The sequence below is a fragment of the Saccopteryx leptura genome, chromosome 6 (assembly GCF_036850995.1).
Source record: "Saccopteryx leptura isolate mSacLep1 chromosome 6, mSacLep1_pri_phased_curated, whole genome shotgun sequence".
In the NCBI taxonomy this organism is placed as follows: Eukaryota; Metazoa; Chordata; class Mammalia; order Chiroptera; family Emballonuridae; genus Saccopteryx; species Saccopteryx leptura.
Genome location: NC_089508.1, coordinates 14231738 through 14253113, shown reverse-complemented (window position 1 = coordinate 14253113; position 21376 = coordinate 14231738). Strand labels below are relative to the sequence as shown.

The window sequence follows — 21376 nt, the reverse complement described above, 5'->3', positions numbered from 1 at the left end:
CTACTGAGATCCCAGGGACTCTGCCCCTGTTTTCACCAGGGCTGTACATCAAACCCAGAAAGAACGAGTCGGTGTGTCTGAAACTATGACAAATGGTGAGTGAGGTCAATGCTGCCGGCCACTAGAGCCATCCCATCACAGGGGTCAGCTCCAGAACCCCACCGCAGCAAGCCAAGGGTGTGAGGAGGGAGACCTCAAGAGCCCACAGAGGAAACGAAGCGGCAGCGAGGAGACTGGGCCAGACCCCCGGAGAAAGGCAGGGGAGCATCCGTGCGGCCGCAGAGGGGCGGAGGAAGCAGTTCCGGTCACCACGGGCCGGAGATGTGCTTTGTTTACCCTCACCACTAATCCATGGGACTGATTATTATAAGCTTGAGACAAGCACTCTTCTTTCACCCACTTGGGTGGCTTTCCTTTTCTTGCAACTAAATACGTCCTGACGACGACATTCTCCTTTAAATGAAACTAAATAAATTCCACCAGGAGATCCCTCTTCTAATCTATTTCAACTGACAGCAGCTACTTCTGTCTGATTTATTACCTAAGTGCGCCCTTTCTTCTGGAAAAAGGAGGGGCTGTGATCTCTCCCAAAGCAGGGCTGATTCTACACCGGCAGGGCCAGCTTGTGCAACCCTACATTGCAGTGCCCTCCCCGGCGCGATGCATCTAAACTAGTTTGGTCAGCTTATATCCATTCCCTGAGAGCAGGGGAGCCACCACAGCAGCAACTCTGTTGCTAAGGCAACTGCTTACTTTCCATATCAACTGCAAACTCGTTGCTATGGGGACGCATATACAAGAAAAATTCCTCTCTCCAGCCAGGGACCAGATGGCAGGGAACTCGCAGAAGCCATGGGTTAGGTTAGGGGACTTTGCTAAATGGGATGTTTACTGGAGTGTATCTCTCGTCCTGTCGGGGGGGAGGGGGGGTGCGACGGGCCCCGAGCACTTTTAGAAGTTACGTCCTCGTTACCAAAAGCAGAGGTTCCTTCTCTTCCGCCTGCAAAACTACAGGCAGTAACTAACAATAACCACAGGTAAGTTATTTTTGAAATGGTTCTGAGTTTCTTCCTCTAAACATAAACCTCTCTTGTTTTTATTTGCCATGCTGAACATACCCCCAAATGAATTCCCTAGTCAAACACTAATGGAGATATAATTTCCTATAGGAAAGAAAATGGAAGTTTGATTTCACCCCCTTTCTGATGGAGATGTAATTGAGAAATCCTCTCTGGTTCCACCAGCTGCGTGCTGACGCGTGTCCGGGTTGTACCTCTACTCCGGCTTTGCTGCTGAGCTTGAAACTCACAAATCAAATCTCCAATTTGATAGTTCCACTGAGGTGTTCAAAAGCCATCTCATATTTACCCTGGTCAAAACAGAATTTTTGCTCTAACCTCCATCCAACTTCCCAACCCACTCCTGGCCTCACGCCTTCCTCTGCAAACCCCAGTTCTGGTCTAAGTAAGTGTTGTCTCCATCGTCTCGAACCCGCACCACTGGAACGAGCCCCGAAGAGATGTTTTCTTCTGACGTCCCTTTAAACAGCTCATTCTACTCTCTTCAGTACACTTCCTACGGGCCTCCTTTCTGGTCCACGGACATTCCAAACTATTGCCACCTCAGAGCCTTCGCACTTACTGTTCACGCTGACCAAGGTCTTTGCGTGGCTGCATCTCTCTTGCCATTCAAGACATAGCCAGTCACCTCCTCCGGGAAACCTCCCACCTGCCTCCTCACCCCTCTCTAGTACATTACCTTGTTTATTTTTTCATTCATGTATCACTATCTAATATATTACCTACATGTCCATGAATCTACTGATTGACGTGTGCCTCCTCCTCACCCACTCCCTACCTCAGGGGTCCCCAAACTTTTTACACAGGGGGCCAGTTCACTGTCCCTCAGACCATTGGAGGGCTGGACTATAAAAAAATCTATGAACAAATTCCTATGCACACTGCACATATCTTATTTTAAAGTAAAAAAACAAAAAGGGAACAAATACAGTATTTAAAATAAAGAACAAGTAAATTGAAATCAACAAACTGACCAGTATTTCAATGGGAACTATGCTCCTCTCACTGACCACCAATGAAAGAGGTGCCCCTTCTGGAAGTGCGGCGGGGGCCGGATAAATGGCCTCAGGGGGCCGCATGTGGCCCGCGGGCCTGTAGTTTGGGGACCCCTGCCCTACCCCATGAACAGTCTAAGGAGAACAGCCAGAGAACTGTCACAGGTCACAACTGTGTCCCCAGCACCTAGAACAGTGCCCGGAATTCCACAAATGTGTGTGGTATGAATGCATCACTGCTGAAATATGCTTCTAAAATGACTGAAGTCTAAGTTTTTACTTTGCAGAGTCTAATTTTTACTTTGCAAACTAAGGCTTCTGCAGGGTCTTAGAATCAGGGCTCTGAACAGAGGTTCTTATTCTACACAACTGCATCTATGGAAGATTCTGGAAGGAACTCAACATTCCGTGCTGTATTCCAGGAGCACTCAGTGTGACTCTGCAGCCCAGCTCTGTGCCCCACGGCCTGTGCTCTGATCCCAGGAGACTCTGGAAATTTCTCCCCTCCACTATAGCCATGACTGGAGTCAGCACTCACATGACTCGGCCTACCCTTCTCAAAACAAAGTGTGTACAAGCGTTCGGCTAGCAGTTTTCTCTCTAATGACATTAGTTAAATCACTTATCGGTCTTGTCCCTAGAGGAGGACAGTCACAGCCTTCTATGTATATGAGGCACTTCACAGAGCTCTGATAATGGAAGGCAACACTGAGCTGGAGCCCACCAGGCCCGGAGGGGAACCCTCCACACCCTGTGGGGAGAAAAGGAAGAGCCCCTCCCGCCAAGAAGCAGCAGAGCTGCTCTGCCTGTATCAACTGTCTCCTGCTGGGTTCGCAAGCAAAGGAACTCCAACAAGCACACACGCATGCGCGTGCACACATGCACATCAAACACTTCACTCTCTTTTTGGAACTCTGTAACCTCATCTAGCAAACCACCAAGTTGTTATTAAAAGAAAAACTTTACAGCACTCTCTGCCTTTAACCATATATTTCCTTGCTTTTCTTTTTATCATACTTGGCACAGAATATACCGTCAGCTCTATCAAGCTATCGCTTTTGAAGATACTAAATGCAATTTAACCAAAAATTTTGAAGCAAAACCCTAGTTAACAGAATTTTTTTAAATGGGTCTGCATCTCTGCTTCAGTGAAGTTACCAGTTTAAAGCTTTCCCCTTCCTATCTTAGCTCCCTGCCACCTCCTCATAGTTATTATTTACATACCTCCCCAGATCACTGATCTCTCTCTCTCCTTCCCTTTTCTCTGATACTGTTTCAACACATCCCTTGGGTCCAGCAACATTCATCTCCTAAGTATCTACCTCTCTGGCAGAAAATTCCATGCTTGTTTAGTAAAAGAGGAACCAACATTTTATCTGGGATTGCAATGGTCCCAGTTAAAAGACTACATTCCCCAGACTTCCTTGCCCCTAAGAGGTGTCAGGTGATCAGGCTCTAACCAATGAGATGAGAGCAGTGTTGGGCTTCTGGAAAAGCTCCTTAAAATTGCTAACTCAATAAAACCACCTTGTGCCTTTCCCTGCACTCCCTTTCCTGCTTCCTAAAATGAGAACAAGCTAGCTGATGCCATCCTAAAGCACAAGAAGGCTGAGAATGGAAACCAGCAACGTACTAAGAACAGGTGAGCGGAAAGACAGATGGAACGTGGTGGGTCTCTGTCCAATTCCTCAAGACTTACTTTATGTGACAGAGCAATACACTTTTATGTTTAACTCATTATTATGGGGGTATTCTGCAATAAGCAGTCAATTCTCATCCTAACTAATCCATTTTTGGTGGTGTCAGTGTTCATTCCCACAGAAGAATGCTTTGTTAACAATTTATTCAAGTGCTCCCCTAATATTCAAAACTTGCTCATAGCTATCTTTTATCTTGGCTCCAAATGCCCTTCTTTGGGGAAGGGGAGCCTACTTGGCTAGTCTCAAATGACATTGATCACTTCTTGACCCATCATTCTTTCCATACTTGGGATGATCTATTTTTTTTCTTTGGGGGGGGGGGGGTACAATGTCTCCTGTTTCGCTGGCATCTAAGCTCCTAAAAGGTAAGAACCAAATTTCACTTTTTATTTTAACTTTTGACATCACCGAATAATTCTACTGAGTAAACCAATAAGCGGAGAGTGCTTAAAGTCCTCGAAATTATAGCGAGATCCTGAAGGCCTCCCAATATGGCGGCCTTCCACAGAAACAACCTAGGTAGATCCCTACAGTCAGAAAATTTCAGGCCTCTCTGAAAACAAATGTAGCCAAGGGATCAACTCTTACAGCAACAGTCAGGTATATTCACTGAGAGAAGCAGCATATAGGTTAAAAATGACATGACTGGGAACCAAACACTAAAAACAAAGACCTGCCTAAGGAACAAAGTATTATCAAAACAAACATGACATTAACCTTTGCTATATATATATAACATATAATTTATATATCTCCACCTTCTGTGTCAAGTACAAGAACTGTCCATTGGTGGAATTTTCTATAAAACCTAAAACCTGCCATCATCTTGCCCAAGCTAAAGAGCATCAAGACTATCAAGGGCTCCGTGAGAGTACAGAATAATCCGAATAGCCCATCACTATTTGGAAAGCAGCAAAACTCATGACTTTCAAATATGAGGTCAGTGTGCCAACTTCCTATGTCGTTTACTGCAGAGAATTATTGTGAAGCTAAAGTGACTTTAAAGGGAAATCCCAAAGTCTCTTCATCAGCTCAACAGGGGAGGGTCTGAGAACAATTTCTTGCTGATCGGATATCCAAGCAGTACATCAACGAAGAAGCATCTCCTAGACTCACCCAAGTACCATAAATCCCTACCAAAGAGAATGCAACATTTTCTGAACAGTTAATGTGGGGAGATACTATGTAGATAGATACACCAGGGAGGGCCTCGGGCCCAGAAGCACCGGCTCAGGGAGGAAACTGAACCGTCCCCTGCCCGAGAGACCACTCTTACATACCTCACGTTTCCGCACATCCCACCACCGTCCAACATTACCCTGATTTTTAGGAACTTACCCACCCAGACCAGAATGCAGTCTTTCAAAGAGCATTATTTATTGCCCCTCAAACAGTCATCTCTTCTTCCTAAAATGACTGTTAAACGCATTTGTTGCCAGTGTCACGGATAAGGGAGATGCCCGATTTTGTGTTTACCCCACCAAGGAGAACAGTATCAGAGGTGACTGTGCGTGGGGGGCACTGTCACATAAAAGGTGCTAGCTACCTCATTTCCTTTGGAAAGGAAATCTCCATGGAAAAAGTATTGACCATGTATCATGGGATGATGCATTTGCAATGGTCAGCTAACTCAGTCAACAGGGCCAAAAAATATCAACAGTACAACGATTGACATTTCTTTTGAGAGCCAAGTTTTTTAAACTTAAACTATATAGGGAGGTACATTTCTTATTGAGGTAGCTTCCGCACGTGGTATTTTGTGGAAGAGAGCCGCATGTGGCTCGCGAACCGCGGTCTGCCGACCACTGTCCTAGAGAATCCCAAGAGGTTGCTTAGTTTTTCGGTTCTTAATGGAACCTCGGCCTCAGGAAAGGCGAAGAACCCTGGTATTTCATAACATGGAAGAGTGAACATCAAGGACGGAGGGTACTGGAGTGGGGGACTTGTATCAGTGTCCAGGCAGAAAGAAGGAGCTTGGAACTTGGGCCAGATCGCAGTGGAAGAAGCCCAGGAGGCAGGGGGACTGGAAGAGAGCTTGGAAATAGGGAGCCAAGAGGGCAGGGATTTGCTTTGTGCAAATGTGATACGCGTCCATGTGCCGACTAAGGTAGGATTGGGCCCTATTTCAACAGCACAAAAACACGCTCCGTGTTTACCTTCCCATGTCCTATACCCCCAAAGTGCTGGGTGTCTTGGGTAATTTCAGTCCCCTAAAACTCATGTTCACAGACTGTTCTGCGGAAGCACACAGAGACCATCTACAAAGCCTCTACACTAAGCAGTGGAACCGAGCACCAGGGTTCATCTAAGCACATACATGCCCTTTAGAATTAGAGGGACTTAGGGTGAATCCTGTTCTGCTCCATATGAGCTGTGTGGCCTCCCACAAGGGGCGTACCCACTCACTCTGGGCTCAACTCAGCATCTATTTAAAAAGGAAAATGGGACCTACCCTCACAGGTGCTAGTGAAGGAGAAACGGGATACTGCAGATGGAAGGCATAAGGAATGCTCCATATTAAGTTGACTGCTATCACACACCACTGGTTCACCTTTCCTGGGCCCGAGGTTCCATTAAGAACCTAAAACCTAAACAAACTCTTGAGATTCTCCAAGAAAATGCAATAGGTACCGTCACATGACACAAGGTCAATAACTTCAGGCTCTGACACCCAAAGATCCAAGTTAAGAGGCTACAAGCAACTACAAACTCCTACCTCTGTGTATGAGGAAACTGGGAACCCAGGCAGCCACATGCCACCAGCATCAAAACTAGAACCTCGGCCTGACCAGGCGGTGGTGCAGTGAATAGAGTGTCGGACTGGGACACAGAGGACCCAGGTTCGAGACCCCAAGGATGCCAGCTTGAGCGCAGGCTCACCAGCTTGAGCGCATCACTGCTCACTTGGCTTGAGTGTGGAATCATAGACATGACTCCAAGGTCGGTGGCTCGAGCAAGGGGTCACTCGCTCTGCTGTAGCCCCCTGGTCAAGGCACATATGAGAAAGCAATCAATGAACAACTAAGGTGCCACAACGAAGAATTGATGCTTCTCATCTCTCTCCCTTCCTTTCTGTCTGTCCCTCTCTCTGACTCTGACAAAAATAAAAATAAAATAAAATACAAAAAAAAACTAGAAACTGGTTTAAAAAAAAAAAGCAAACATAAAACACTAGACCCTGGTATCGTGACTCCCACTCCAGTCTTTCTTCAACCAAGACAAGTTTCCTATATTAATAAGCTAACATTGTATTTCAAGCACTCTGCCCTGAATGTAAAAAACATACTTTTACAGTGTTTCTGTTATAAATCCTCTTATGACAACAATGCATTTTTTGTTAAAGTGGCAGAGGGGGGAGCTGAGAAAAAGCACAGAAGTAGAAACACACATACCTGAGCCTTTATTATCCAGTTGATTAAAAAAAAAGAAACAACACACCTGCCCTTTCCTTCTGAATTACAAGTACTCAGAGAGGTTAACACTTGCTAAGCCTGTAGTTCTACCTAAAGTCTGTATTCAGGAGGTATAAAACTTAATCCCCGACTGTGAAACTATCTTGATTGATTCGGGCAAAGGTCCCCAACAGATGAGACGGTAAGATGAAAGGCTGACCGGGAACTCTGCGGAGGAAGCGGTCGGCCCCGCATGAACCCAGGGCGCATGAACCCAGGGCGCATGAACCCAGGGCGCATGAACCCAGGGCGCCAGCACAGCATCCCCAGGAGAGGGTCGACCAGGCTTCCTGACCTGAGAACAGACCAGGTCATCCACAGAGTCTTCTTGGGGAAAACAAGGTCAGAATGGGACCCAACCTTTAGCACTTACTTTCATGTCACAGAACATACAGTGGACGAGGAACAAGTTCAATGAAATCTCAGCACAGCAGACAAGACTCGGGGCATTCTACAGCCCAACTGATGGGTCTCTTCAACAAGGAAGAGCAGGAAAGGGGGCTGGGGCAGGACTGACTGCTGTGGATGAAAACAGACTGAAGGAACCTGACAGCCAAATGTGACGTGCCCTTTCCTGATCCTATTGCAAACAAGCCTTTGGTAAACCATCAGGGAGATCTGAATCCGGCCCTGGTATTAGGAAGTACCAAAGAGCTGTCCATTTTACTATGGGTGAAACTGACATTATGGTCGATGATTCTTACAAGCACACACCGAAATATACTGGGATAAAATGATGTGAAGTCTAGGATTTGCTTCAGAATACTCAAGCACGGCCTGGCCAGGTGGTGCGCAGTGGATAGAGCATCGGCCTGGGACACTCGAGGACCCAGGTTTAAAACCCCAAGGTTGGCCCTGGCCAGTTGGCTCAGTGGTAGAGCATCGGCCTGGCATGCGGAAGTCCCAGGTTCGATTCCCGGCCAGGGCACACAGGAGAAGCGCCCATCTGCTTCTCCACCCCTCCCCCTCTCCTTCCTCTCTGTCTCTCTCTTCCCTTCCCGCAGCCAAGGCTCCATTGGAGCAAAGATGGCCCGGGTGCTGAGGACGGCTCCGTGGCCTCTGCCTCAGGTGCTAGAGTGGCTCTGGTTGCAACAGAGCGACGCCCCAGATGAGCAGAACATCGCCCCCTGGTGGGCAGAGCGTCGCCCCGTGGTGGGCATGCCGGGTGGATCCCGGTCGGCCGCATGCGGGAGTCTGTCTGACTGCCTTCCCGTTTCTGGCTTCAGAAAAATACAAAAACAAACAAACAAAAACCCAAGGTTGCTGGCTTGAGCGGGGGCTCACCAGCTCGAGCATGGGATCATAGACATGACCCCATGGTTGCTGGCTTGAGCCCAAAGGTCGCTGGCTTGAAGCCCAAAGTTGCTGGTTTGAGCAAGGGGTCATTGGCTCAGCTTCAGTCCCCCGGTCAAGGGACATGAGAGAAAGCAATCAATAAACAACTAAGGTGCCACTACAAAGATCCCTTCCTATCTGTCTGTCCCTCCATCTCTCTCTATCTCTAAAATAAATAAATAAATAAATAAATAAATAAGCAAAGCAACACAAAAAAGAGTGAGTGAAGTAAGGGAGGAAAGCCCTTGTTACCTACAGAATCTGGCGGGGAGCAACTGCAGGGATGGCTACACAGATTTCTCATACTGTTCGCCCAACCATGAAATTTTCCATGATTAAAAAAATAATAATAAAATCCTATCTTTTAAGCCCATTCAAAGATTAAAAAAATAGAGATATAGAGAGATAAGGAAGCAAAACTGTTTATCCTCCCCTGACTCATTCATGAGACTATGTTCTTGATGAAATCTCAGCCCTGGAAAGAACCCAAAAGCATCCAATTGAAGGATTCTCAAATCTGGCTGCGAGTCAGAAACACCTATGAAAACAACTTATCAGGGCACCAGTTTCCCCAACCCGGCCCAGACCCACTGAATCAGACTCCCCAGGGAGGGGTCGAGAAACAGTCATCGTGTTTTAGTGCCACAGACGACTCCAACGCAGCCTTGTACGTCCCTGTGTGTCCACGTCCCGGCCTCACTGTCGTCCAGCAGGATATACGTTTCAGCCCCTCAGGGACAAGGACCTCGTGGCATTGTGTTCCTGTGGCCACGCTGCATTTAAAACGGTGTTCTACACTTTTGAAAGGAACAAAAAGAGTGGAATGGCTGACTCTGTGAATACAACTTGCACGGCTCCCATCCTCCCCTTCGCCTATCCTATTTCGCACCAACATCCAGGGGCACTCACTCATTCATCGTCCTTGCTACCATACCGCAGCAGGACCTCAGTGTGGGGGCTGGCACCGAGTAAAATCCCGCCGGAGAAAACACCGAGTCTACCTGTAGAGCCAAAGACGGCTCACCGGGCAAAGTATCAGGGCGAATGTCTTCCCCTTCACTCAGCCAGCCAGAGGACAAAACCCCACGTGCCCTGGAAGTCCCTGGGAACCTTGACCTCTCAGAGGCCACCAGCTGGCCCCAGGACATCCCAAAGAAAGAGAAGGGAAAGAGAACTCGCACTCCTTGCTTTGTTCTCACAGCAGGGCAAACCCTGGCAACAAACTCCGCACCACAAAATGGACTGGCGTTTGACCAGAAACATGTCGATACAGGTCAGCGGGGCTGGGAAGCCAGAACTCAGTATTTCATAAGATTCAATCTTTAGTCTTTAAAACCATTCCTTCAACAGGTGATTTCTGCATTCATTCAGAATGACAACTGTCACCCCTGGATGATTTGTATGACTGGGGGTGGGGGGTGGGGGGTGATGCCCTGGGTAGGGGCTTCTCTCGGACCAGCCACCACCCACATGCCAGTCTCAAGGCCGGGGAACTCTGGAATTGCTTGGTAAACGTTTCAGAATGTTTGCTGGATTACTTCCACGCGCACCAGCATGACCGCAAACACGGAAACACCGGCACGCGGTGACTACTACAATCATTTCTCCCAGAACTAAAAGCCCTGTACCTTGCTTCATCAGTGACGTGTGGCTTTGGGGGACTTTCATACCACTTTCTTCTCCACGTTCTAACCTGAAGTTGCTTTCTAAGACTTTTTTTCCTTGCCACATGGACCCACCCGTACAGGCGCTTTTGATAGACTTGGCTCTTTACAGGAAACAAGCAAATCCACTCCAGGTTCAAAGAATGACCTTAAAACATTCAACAGAGGCCCTGGCCGGTTGGCTCAGTGGTAGAGCTTCGGCCTGGCGTGTAGAAGTCCCGGGTTCGATTCCCGGCCAGGGCACACAGGAGAAGCGCCCATCTGCTTCTCCACCCCTCCCCCTCTCCTTCCTCTCTGTCTCCCTCTTCCCCTCCCGCAGCCGAGGCTCCATTGGAGCAAAGATGGCCCGGGCGCTGGGGATGGCTCTGGTCGGGCAGAGCGACACCCTGGAGGGGCAGAGCATCGCCCCCTGCTGGGCGTGCCGGGTGGATCCCGGTCGGGCGCATGCGGGAGTCTGACTGTCTCTCCCCGTCTCTAGCTTCAGAAAAATACAAAAAAACATTCAACAGAGCCACGTCCAGAGGTTGGTCTCCATTCTGAGATGTGGAGGAAGAAGAGAGGTGGCCACTGCGGCCAACAGCAGCACCCTACCGCTGTCACAGTTATGTAAAAATAAGGACGTGGCGAAGGAGGGGCCCAGAACACATGCGTGTTCACACACGAACACCGGATCGAGGCATCACCAACACCGGCGCCCAGAGGCAAAGCTCCTTAGTGTCCACATCTGTCCTCTTCGCAGACCACACCCCTCCTCCAACCATGCAGGATGCCCAGTCCCCACCCTGGACATAAACTCTCCAGAGCATTTGCAGACAATGTGTCCAGCTGCAGCAAGGAGAAAAATGGCCTCACCACTGCCTTACTTCATACTCTTCCATGCCCAAGACAAGGAGAATTTTCTCCAGCTCAAGACGCTACTGGAAACAGAAACATGCTTCTGGAAAGAAGGTCCCCACCCTGCATAGCTGCTGACCCTGCACCATAGTGGACCCGAATCAGAACCTGAACTTCAGACACAGGGAAGGCCGCCTGTCGGCATCATTAACGAAGAACAGAGCTGGAAATCACAATCCCACGATAACCGGCGATTTATTTCAACTGCGGCAACAGCACCTTTCAGAACGCCAAGTTAGATGACAATTTCATTTTCCAGCCTGAACAGTCGACCCAATTTCTGCTGTGCCTGTTCTATCCGTGTAGGGAAGGTAGCACCGATTATTAAAACTGTCTCCTTTCGGCAGACCAGGAAACTCAAGCTAAGGCCTTAAAATCAAAATTCAACTTTTTTTTTTTCAGGTCAGTCTCTAATGGGAACTTTACCCTGAGCTAATTTTTCATATTCAGGGAGTCCCAAAGTTGCCAAGCACTTAGGCAGACAGACACCTGATTTCAAGCGTCACCTGGGTCACTCATGTCTGTCTTTAAGTCCTGGAGTCCCTAAGTATTGCCCAAGTCACCTCCCAATGTCCATTCGTTCCAGGATCCCAGAAAGGCTGCCTTTCTCCAGGTTAATATTCAGAAAGAAAATAAATGCCATTTTCTTCTAGTGCCTTGTGGCAATTTTCCTCAAATATTTATTCATACACCTCACGGTGAGTGGCTGACCCTCTGGACTCTAAGATGGGTCAGCAAAACGGACCCATCGACCACTTTGAGGGAAGAACCAATAAAGTGTGCAAACCACTTGTTTTGTGATTATGTTCAGATACCACAAGGGGAAAACCTCAACCAGCACAAACATAAAAAAAAAACCCCAGTATTTAATAAATATGCTTAAGGAAAAGGAAGTTTACAACTATCTAAATGAATGAAATAAAATTACCCATTTATAACTGCCAAACGAGTGTGGTGACTCTACATTCCTTAACAATTTTTTAACGGAGAAAAATCAAAAATTTTAAAAACAAAAAGGAAACACTTGACTTCTAGACGCAGAGGCTTACCTGACTCCTCTCTTTATCCACTTTCTTAAAACACTTATTCAATGACAGATTATGTCTCACTGAGTTTTTCCACCCAGTCGGTGCATTTGCAAAATACGGGAAATGTTCCAAGATCCAGTTGTAGATATCCTTCACCGGCAGGCGCTTGGTCGGGGAGTCCTCGATGGCCATAAATATGAGGCAGCTAAAGGAGTAGGGGGGTTTGCAGTTGGGGTTCTGCCTGGCATCGTAGGGCATGTCAGAGTGGGCGGGCGACGGGGGCGTGTCATCGTCCAGGTCCTGGACAGGGCTGACGCTCCTGAGGACCGACTCCCCAAAACTCTTCAGCAAGTTCTTGCTCTCATGCAGCCAGTTCAGGTTGGTCAGCTCCTCATCTTCCATGGCCCCCTCCTCTAATCTGATGTCAGGCAGAGAAAAGTCGAGGTCATCGTCTTCCTGAAGGGCCTTGGAGAAACCGCTGCCCCGGTAACACTGACTCAGCCCACTGGAGACACTAATTCCTGAGCTTTCTGGCTTCTTGCTGGGAGGCATGACTGGACCCATTTACGTGAAGGCTCCTGGTAAACACATTACACAGAAAAGATGAGTTAGTGAAACTCAAACGGGAAAGGCAGGCTATACCCTCCTAGTGCTTTCGTCTCCACCTCGACTGCTGCCACCTCTGTGGACCCCCTCCCACACAGGAAACACAGGTCATGGCTCCTATACCGAGTAATGCCAACTCCACAATTCTACCACATAAAGATTAATAAGTACAATCGGGCCCTGGCCAGTTTGCTCAATGGATAGAGCATCAGCCCAGCATGTGAACAACCTGGGTTCAATCCCCAGTCAGGGCACACATGAGAAGTGACCATCTGCTTCTCTTTTCCTCCCTCTCCTACTTTTTTCCCCTCTTCCCCTCCCGCAGCCAGTAGCTCAAATGGTTCAAGTGTTGGCCTCAGGTGCTGAGGATAGCTCAGCTGATTTGAGCACTGGCCCCAGAAAGGGGTTGCCAGATGGATTCCAATCAAGGCGCATGTAGAAGTCTGTCTCTTTCCCCTCCTCTCACTTAAAAAAAAGTAAGCACCCTTCCCCCTCTCCTTTCTCTCTCTCTTTTCCCCTCCCACAGCCAAGGCTCCATTGGAGCAAAATTGGCCCGGGCGCTGAGAATGGCTCCATGGCCTCTGCCTCAGGCGCTACAATGGCTCCGGTTGCAGTGGAGCAACGGTCCAGATAGGCAGAGCATCGCCCCCTAGTGGGCTTGCTGGGTGGGTCCCGGTTGGGCGCATGCGGGAGTCTGTCTCTCTGCCTCCCCACTTCTCACTTCAGGGGAAAAAAAAAAAGGTAAGTACAATCAGTCTACCCTGCATACAGTGCAGTGACCTGTCACCCCCTCCATACAGTAAGACTAGAAATATCTACAGCGCCTTTAATATTCAAACATATCATAAAAAAAATGGAAAATCCCATAATGCCTTCTACCTGGATCTATACACTCTCACTGTGACCCTGGGAAAATCAATTATTTCTTGCTGCCTCATTTTACCTATTATGCATGAATATATAAGCAGGCAAAAATACCTCAAGCCTCACGATGACCACTACCTAATAAGCTCCATGCAAAGCCCCTGTCATCTGGGGTGATAGGCCTCACTGCTTATTGTTCTCAAAAAAAGAACTGAAACTATGGCCACAGTAAGCATCAATTGGGTAGTGTTTTATTTGATTTTTTTTCCCCCTCTACAAGTTGTGACCAAAAGCTCTGCAACTTTTCATTACATGTGAATTACATAGATTTGAACTGGAAGTAGTAGAGTTCATTTCATTAGGATACAACACACTGAAAAAAAAGTGAGTGACTTCGGGCATCACACAAATGGGTGGAGAAAAGGCAAGCCATTAAACTGAAATTAGAGTTGGTGAAAAAAGTCAGGAGCAAAAAGGGGCACCTTCATGAAAGGAAGGCAAATTCAACAAAAACTGCTCTTCTGCCACCGCCTCCATTCTTATCAATAACCTACAACAGGGAGTAAAATATCTGATGAGCAAAGAAAATGGCAAGTCCAAGTCCGCAAGAGAATGACCCCAGCAGATACAAAGCTGTTCAACACCTGGTACTCAATGGAAGGTAGAAATAACAGTGAAGATGATGGAGAGAGGTCTCCCACTCTCCGTTTGCAGTGCTCAAACACTGCCACTTGGTTTAAGAGGTGCGTCTGTTTTATCCCCCCCCCCCCCCGCCACGAGTAAGAAGATCAAGTGATCTATCTAGAAAAATAAAAAACACAGCAAAAGCAAAGAAATGAACATTCTACAGTTCAAAATGTCCAATGACACTGTGCCTAGTCACTGTGCTAGATTGCCACTTCAGCTGGGGAAGCTCGGAATTCTAGAAAGCACAGTGTGGGGCACCACACCGCCGGCAAAGGGTGCCCCAGACTGTAGCATCCTCCCCTTCAAAAAGGTGGACAAACAGAACCTGCTGACAGAGGGCCTAAGGGAGCTCTCCGGAGTTGCTGTGAGATGCCCAACTCTAAAGAAAGAAAACTTCTGGGCATCGAAGCCCCATGCAACAGGGCAGTTTACATACCTCAAGTTCACCCACCACGAGTATTTCTTTCTGTCAGGTACTAACTTAAGTAGTGTATGACACATTTTAAAGAATAAGCTGGCTAGTTTAGTATCTTTAGGCTTGGAGGTTTGATAAAGACAGCCTGATAATGCTTTTCCCTTCTTTATAAAACAAATCAAAGCTAGGTTTATCTCTCTCAAAGTCACCTCAGATCCCAATAAGAAAACGAATTTTCTGATAACCAGAGACATATCCACAGTAGAGTACAAAAGAGAACTACTACCACCCAGCCACAGAAGTCAACTTTAGCTCTAGATGAAAGTTTTATGTCTCCTGAGCTTCCAAACAGGAAAATTATATCATGGCTGACAGTAAAGTAATTTAATTGCACTGTTGCTATGACAACATGCTGCTCTCTTTCTTTTTAGTTTGCTTATTTGTCAGGAGCTTCCCAGAGGAACCAACACGCTATTCTCCATGTTTTCTTTTGTTTTAAACAAACATTGCCAGCAATGTATTTTTATTAGAAAAACGGCACCGTCAAGAAACAGGGTTACAGGGTTCAGTTCTCTTGGATCATTCGCCTGCTCTGTCTGCCTCCCACCCAAGCCCTCCGACTGTTAATGGCATCACTATAAACCCGTATTTTATAGCAACAGTATCGAGCTGCTGATCACTCCAGTTCCATTTTAAAAAACAGTTCCCAGAAACCACAGCTGAGTTTTCCATTATTATACTCAAACTACATAATTTGCCAAATCTTTTTTTTTCTCTAATTTTAGAGGGAGGAAAAAAAGAGAATCCGGATCATGTGAGTCTGCAGTTAAGCAAACATTTTTAATATGCTGCCAGAGAGGTTGCTCCATCATATATTCGAATGGTTCTTCACTAGTGACCTCCTTACAACTTTTTGGTTTCCTTAGCCTGACACACACACACACTCTCTCTCTCTCTGTCTCTCTGTCTCTCTCTCTCTTTTTTTTTTAATGACTTGTGTTTCGTTATCTTTTTTGCTTTTCAACGGAGAAAAGGCAGCAGGAAAGCTAGTTTTTTGCCTGCTATCAGAAGGTCTCCAAATAACCGACAAAGACATTAACCCAGCTCTAAACAAATGTTCGATGTGAACTTTAAAAAGTTGAGAAATCTTCCCCAAGCTTAGCAGGATAGTCGCGAGTTGGGCGGGGGACCGCGGGTACACCCCCCCCCCCATTCCGCGCGCGCGCGCGCGCGCGCGCGCTCCCCTCGCCTCTACTGTACTTGTCAAAAACATTTCAAGGGGACCTTCAGGAGCGCCGATTGGCTGCGTCCCGCGTCTATCAGCGGCGTTGCCAAGCAACGGGGAAACTGCTCTTCTCCCCGTATACAGGGCAATTGGGAGCTCGCATACCTTCACTGCTGGTCAGATGTCATAAACCTTTTATTGGCCGCACCGCTGCGAGCCTTAAAAACACATCAATAAAAGCCCGCCGTCCCCCAACTTCTTCTCCAGGACTCAAGGAGGGTTTCAAAGAGGGCCGGGGTGAGGAGGGGTAGGGCTTCGGGGGTCTCGGGAGACACTCACTGCCGGTGCCAAGCCTGCACAGTTTGTGGGGGGAGGGTATCTTTGTTAGGAGGCTGTTTCCATCTTGGGGTGTCCCCTGGATCAGCACCCTGTCCTCCAGCACGGTACGACGGGGATCTTGTCCTCCGCGGACAATACCAACTCTGTTCCTTTGGGGCGTCTTTTTGGAAATCGAGGTACCGGGAAACAACACGCACGTCGGGGTAGGAAACTCTTCGGACCCGGCAACTTCCCCGCTCCGGGGCTCCCGTCTCCCCGCCTGGCCAGGCCCCCGCCCCGAGCTTTCCCCCGGGAACTGCGGAGTCCCTCGTCCGCCGAAAGCGGAGAGGGCGCCTCCAGGACCGCCTCGGACGAGTGCCCTCGCCCCGAGTCACCCAATCCCGCTCAGGAGCCGGCGGGAGCGCGGAGCAAACTCACCTGGCCGGAGCGGGGCGCGGGGGCGCAGGGGCGCCGCTGCCCTTTAGCGGGAGCCGACAAAGTTTCGCGGGCGCCCAGCGGGCATCGCTTGGTGGCCCGGCTAAGGACGCGCGGGCGCGGCGCGGCAAGCCCGGGGCGGCGGGCGGCGGGGGGCGGCCGCGGGCGCGGGCGGCAGGGGCGCGGGGGTCGCGGCGCGGCATGGGACCTGCGGCGTCCGCCCGGCGCGCAGCGCGTCCTCCCGCCGGCCCCGCCGCTCTCCCCGCCCCGTCCCGCCTCCCGCTCGCCTCCGCCGCGGCGCGTCGGGCCGGGGCGCGTCGAGCGGCGAGAAATTGTTTCCACTGCAAACAAAAAAAGGCGACACATGACCAGGCAGGAGGAGGGGAAGCGCGGGGAGGGAGGAGAGCGAGGGGAGGGGCGGAGCGCAGGGGGCGGAGGGAGCCGGAGAGAGGGAAAACGTGGGCCGGGCGCCGGCGGCCTGGGGCGCGGGGTGCGGACCCGCCAGGACCGGCCCTGCCTGCGTCCCCCGCAACGCCATCGGCCCTTTGCCTAGGCGCTGCCCGGTCGCAACCCGGGCGGAGGCCGGGCCGCACGGATTCGCCTCCTGCAGCACCGCGGGGCGTAGGTGGCCGGGCTCGGGGCCCCGCGACCCGGGGCGGCCACGACCGTGGGCGGCGGGGGGTGCTCTGGCAGGAGGAGCGCGGCCTGTCCCTACCCCGAGCTCCGGCCACGCGGGCGGGCCGGCTCAGCGCCGCTGGCTACGTGTCTCCGGAACGCTGCTACCCCATCCGCATGCCTTACATGGCTCGAAAGTAAAAATAAAAAGAATTATGATGCGGGTGAGGCTTGCAAGGGGGAGGAGAGATTCCACTTCTCCCCAGCTACGGCGTCCTGGCGGGACTCCCAGGGCCGTCCCCAGAGCTTCCCCAGCGCCCACCTCGAGCCCCGGGAGAAAAGGCACAAAGGCACCGTAGCCTCCGGCCCAGGTGGCTGCTCCTCCTGTCTTCTGCCGGCGCCTGTCTGCCAAAGGAGGAAGAGTGGCCATTACAGATTACCGAGTAAGAGGCCCGTCCTGGAGGCCTCGCCAGTGGGGCCCCTCGGTGCGTGGTGCTCAAAGCGCCGACCCACTTCTAAACCTCTAGCGAAAACAAGCGGCATCTCCTTCATATTTTGAGCTCTCAAGAACCTGACATCACAGGGGCACCCAGCAAATGGTGCAGCCACCACTCCAAGTCTTTAGACTCCTCCAAAGAATGGCCACCCACTGCTCAAGTCACACTTAGCAGCCTTTGGAGAGGAGAAAAGGAGAGTTCTACAGGACACCCTGGTGGTAACATAAATAAAAATATGATGGCACAACACTCCCAGGTAGCCAAATCAGTAGGCTCCTCCACATAAGAAAAGTCCAGGTAGGGACCCTCCTGCCAGCCCTACCTAAACCCACATGAGCCAGTGGACAGGCCTTTTGGAGCTATCCGGAAACTGCAGAGAAACCAGTAAGAAGGCCGGGAGTGATATCCCCCCAGAAACTCCTCTAGCTTGTAGTACTTTGTAACCTAGCCCAAGGGAGAGAAAAGTACAAGGTGTTTGAAATTTTTAATTTCAAAAAATAAGGAACCCCCAGTCGATCTAAGAGTCATTTCCATTAACAAAGGTCCAAGATGAGTGGCAAGTCTTCAGCGAGGACACTCACCACATGCTTCATTACTCACCAGTACTATGTATGGCAAATCTCAACCAGCAGATGATTCAGAGGTGCAGGCCGAGGGGCAACCTGAGTTCATCCAGCCCTGCCCCATTAATTGCTGAGTACTTGATGTGACCTACCCTAAGCCACTAAGCAAAAGGTGTGAGGTAAGAGAAACAAACTAGATCATCTCTGCAATCAGAACTGGTAACAAAACCAGGACAGGAGCTCAGTCTAGTGCTGGTCCCACCCCTCATCAGCATATCAGTTGGGAGTGCTGAATCTTCCATCAAAGGAACCAAGGTGAGAGACCTTTGTCCTCACATCTTACTGGCCAGGAGAGGAATCGTCAGTTCCTTACTAGACCCTCCCAGTCCCCAACCACACTCACACCATCGCTAGAAATCTTTTTAAGTTCAGTAGAGGGGGCGTTTGATTTTCACTCTAGTACTTCCTTCTTAGAGGTCAAAATATGAGGATGTGACCTGAAAGTTATTGAACATGGAATATGCCGTTCTTAAAACTCTCCATGCAAGCTGTGTGCTCCAGTGTCTGAACCAGCTATCCCAAGTAAACAAAAACTTAGAGATGAGCAAAATCTTGGGCCAGGAGAAGCCATAAGTGGAGGGCGGAGTGTGGTGAGGTAAGCTGCCTTTTATTAGCTTGCCTTCTGTGTGTGTGTGTGTGTGTGTGTGTGTGTGTGTGTGTGTGTGTGGTTTTTTGTTTATTTGGTTTTGATTTTTTGTTTGTTCATTTCTTCCATTCTTAAGCATATGTCTTCATCTTTCTCTCTGCTATTACAAATGCAGCAAGAGATGTGGGAAGGTACAGCCTGAAGTGGTGGGCTAGCCTTGCCTGATTTGGAGGACAGAGTATATGTCTGCCTGCCTGTCTGTTTGCCTGTCTGAAATGGGAGAGCCAGACCTTAACTGAAAGTCAAAGGAAGGCTTTGTGTGACTTTTTCACCTTATAATTCCATAGAACCCCAGTTCTGGGACATGCTCCCTGACAAAAGGGTGCAAGGGTCCAAATTCATTTAGGAACAACTTCCTTCTTAACTCCCCTCTTGAACTTTCAAACGTCTCAAAGAAACTTTGAGTGGAACTCTTCTGAAATACATTTAACAGCAGAATTCTGTGTGTGCTCATAACTCACTGTAGGCAATACTTATTTCCCAACTGGGGGCTCGCTGGAGCCATTCTGCAGCCCCATCTGGGCAGGAGACCAAGAGCACATAAGTATCTAGGAGCAGGAGCGCCCAGATTCCAGCCCAGTCAGTGCCGGGCCTGAGGTTCCACCTCTGTGGAGAGGAACGCCCCTCCCTTCTTGATGTTCTGTGCTGTCTTTTCCAACATGCTTCTCTGCCCTGGCACATGAAAGCCCTTCCCCATCACGGATTATTTGGCCGATATGATTACTTACGGAACAGTTCAGTGTAAAGCCCTGTGATACTGCTCCAGGCAGTAACAACTGAATAAATAAGCATGTGAGTGCTTGCTGCAGGTGGGAGGACCCGAGGGACTTTCAGATCAGGAGGAATCAGAGGCAGGCCTGGAAAGACGGTCTTCTGGTCAAGAATCCTTCAAACCGGTACACGAGAGGAACGCTGGGCCAGCCCAGGGCAGGCAGCGCAGCTGGGCTGCACAGAACTGAGAGGCCATCGGGGACTTGATCTCTCCATTCGTCTCTTCCCACACTGTGTTTACTACGTTTCTCCACATAGATATTCCACACTCCTCCCTGCAGGTTGGCTTCCTCTGCTTGCTTATGACCACACATAGCTGCCAGCACCAAGTCCTAAGAACCTTCCAACTTAGTACCTTACCTGCCTCAGTCTTCTACAACAGAATTCAAATTCTCAGGGAAATCACCTGATTGGCTTAGCCTGAGTCACATGACTCCTCCCTTCTGTCCACCCTTTTCTAACTGCTCAGTCAGGTGGCATGGTGGAGTCCTCTGGTACAACAGGACCGGGAAGGGGAAGGAAATGACTTTGGAAGGAGTATATCTAATAAAGGCGGGTGGGTGTTTGGAATTGGGGAAGGGGTATTATACACCTGAGCTTCTCTAGTAGGGATACGCAGCAGGACATCACACCCAAGGGATCAGAATCTCCAAGGGTGGGTCACAGGCATACGCATTCTGAGAAAGCACCACATAGCATGAACTGCTGTTCCAGGTAGGAGAAATGAATGGCACAAATAGACTTATCAAATATGACTTGATTGTATATGATGATGCATTTGCTCATTGAACAAATATTTACTGAATGCCTACCAAGTACATGGAGCTGTGTTAGGTGCCAGAGATACAAGGTTTTTACTCTTTGTGGCGCATGCATATTAGTGGATAAAAGTGGAAATAACGTATCACAACACTCCTTGAATGCTAAGGTTAGCAGTTTATATGCACTTTCAGAGAACAAGAGGAACCATTGAGTATTTTTGAGTCCAAGCAGTTGCACTGTCAGAAATGCCTGCAAAGAAGAATGGCTTGCAACAAGCAAATAAAGAAGTCCTGGAGATCTAATACACAGCACAGTGATTACAGACGGCAAACCTATTATAAACATTAAACTTGCTAAATGACTAGATCTTAATTGTTCCCAACTCTTGAAGAAATTATGTAATGTGATAGAGGTGCTAGCTAAGCTACAATGCAATATAAATGTATCAGATCAATACACTATACACCGTAAATGTAACAGTGTTGTAGACAAGTATATATCAATTGGAGGAGGAAGATGGGGGAAGAAGAGGCGAGGGTCATGGATCCAGGATGAATTTTGGAAGAGGATAGAAGAAAATGAAAGACCCAAAACAGGCAGAACCATTCAGAAAGCCTTGCAGTAATCCATATAAAAGGAAATGAAGATTATTTTTAATGTTTTTTTTTTAATTAGAAAAATGTTAAAATATGAAAATAGTGGTTCCTTCTAAGTGGTAGAGTTATGGGGTAAATTTTTTTGCCTGCCTCTTTCATCTTTGTACTT

At 48.8% G+C, this 21376-nt stretch overlaps 1 protein-coding gene and 1 long non-coding RNA gene across 6 annotated transcripts in view; one reads left to right on the top strand and one right to left on the bottom strand.

The window, feature by feature from the left end:
• The window catches only part of LOC136407661 (uncharacterized), a 44454-nt gene extending 42715 nt beyond the window's left edge, over positions 1 to 1739 (top strand). Inside the window, exon 3 of the long non-coding RNA XR_010751989.1 lies at positions 1170 to 1739. This is a non-coding gene — a long non-coding RNA (uncharacterized lncRNA). The remainder of the gene's footprint in view (positions 1 to 1169) is intronic.
• The window catches only part of FOXN3 (forkhead box N3), a 409075-nt gene that overhangs the window by 219947 nt on the left and 167752 nt on the right, over positions 1 to 21376 (bottom strand). For 2 of the 5 annotated variants that reach the window (XM_066387946.1, XM_066387950.1), the window contains exons 1-2: positions 16701 to 17030; positions 12169 to 12725 (exon numbers count right to left, since the gene is read on the bottom strand). In XM_066387946.1, the coding sequence (XP_066244043.1) occupies positions 12169 to 12711 (543 nt within the window). In that variant the 5' untranslated portion in view covers positions 12712 to 12725; positions 16701 to 17030. Of the gene's footprint in view, positions 1 to 12168; positions 12726 to 16700; positions 17031 to 18409; positions 18530 to 21376 lie in introns of those variants that run through there. The other 3 variants (XM_066387949.1, XM_066387951.1, XM_066387948.1) reach the window with 3 other exon arrangements.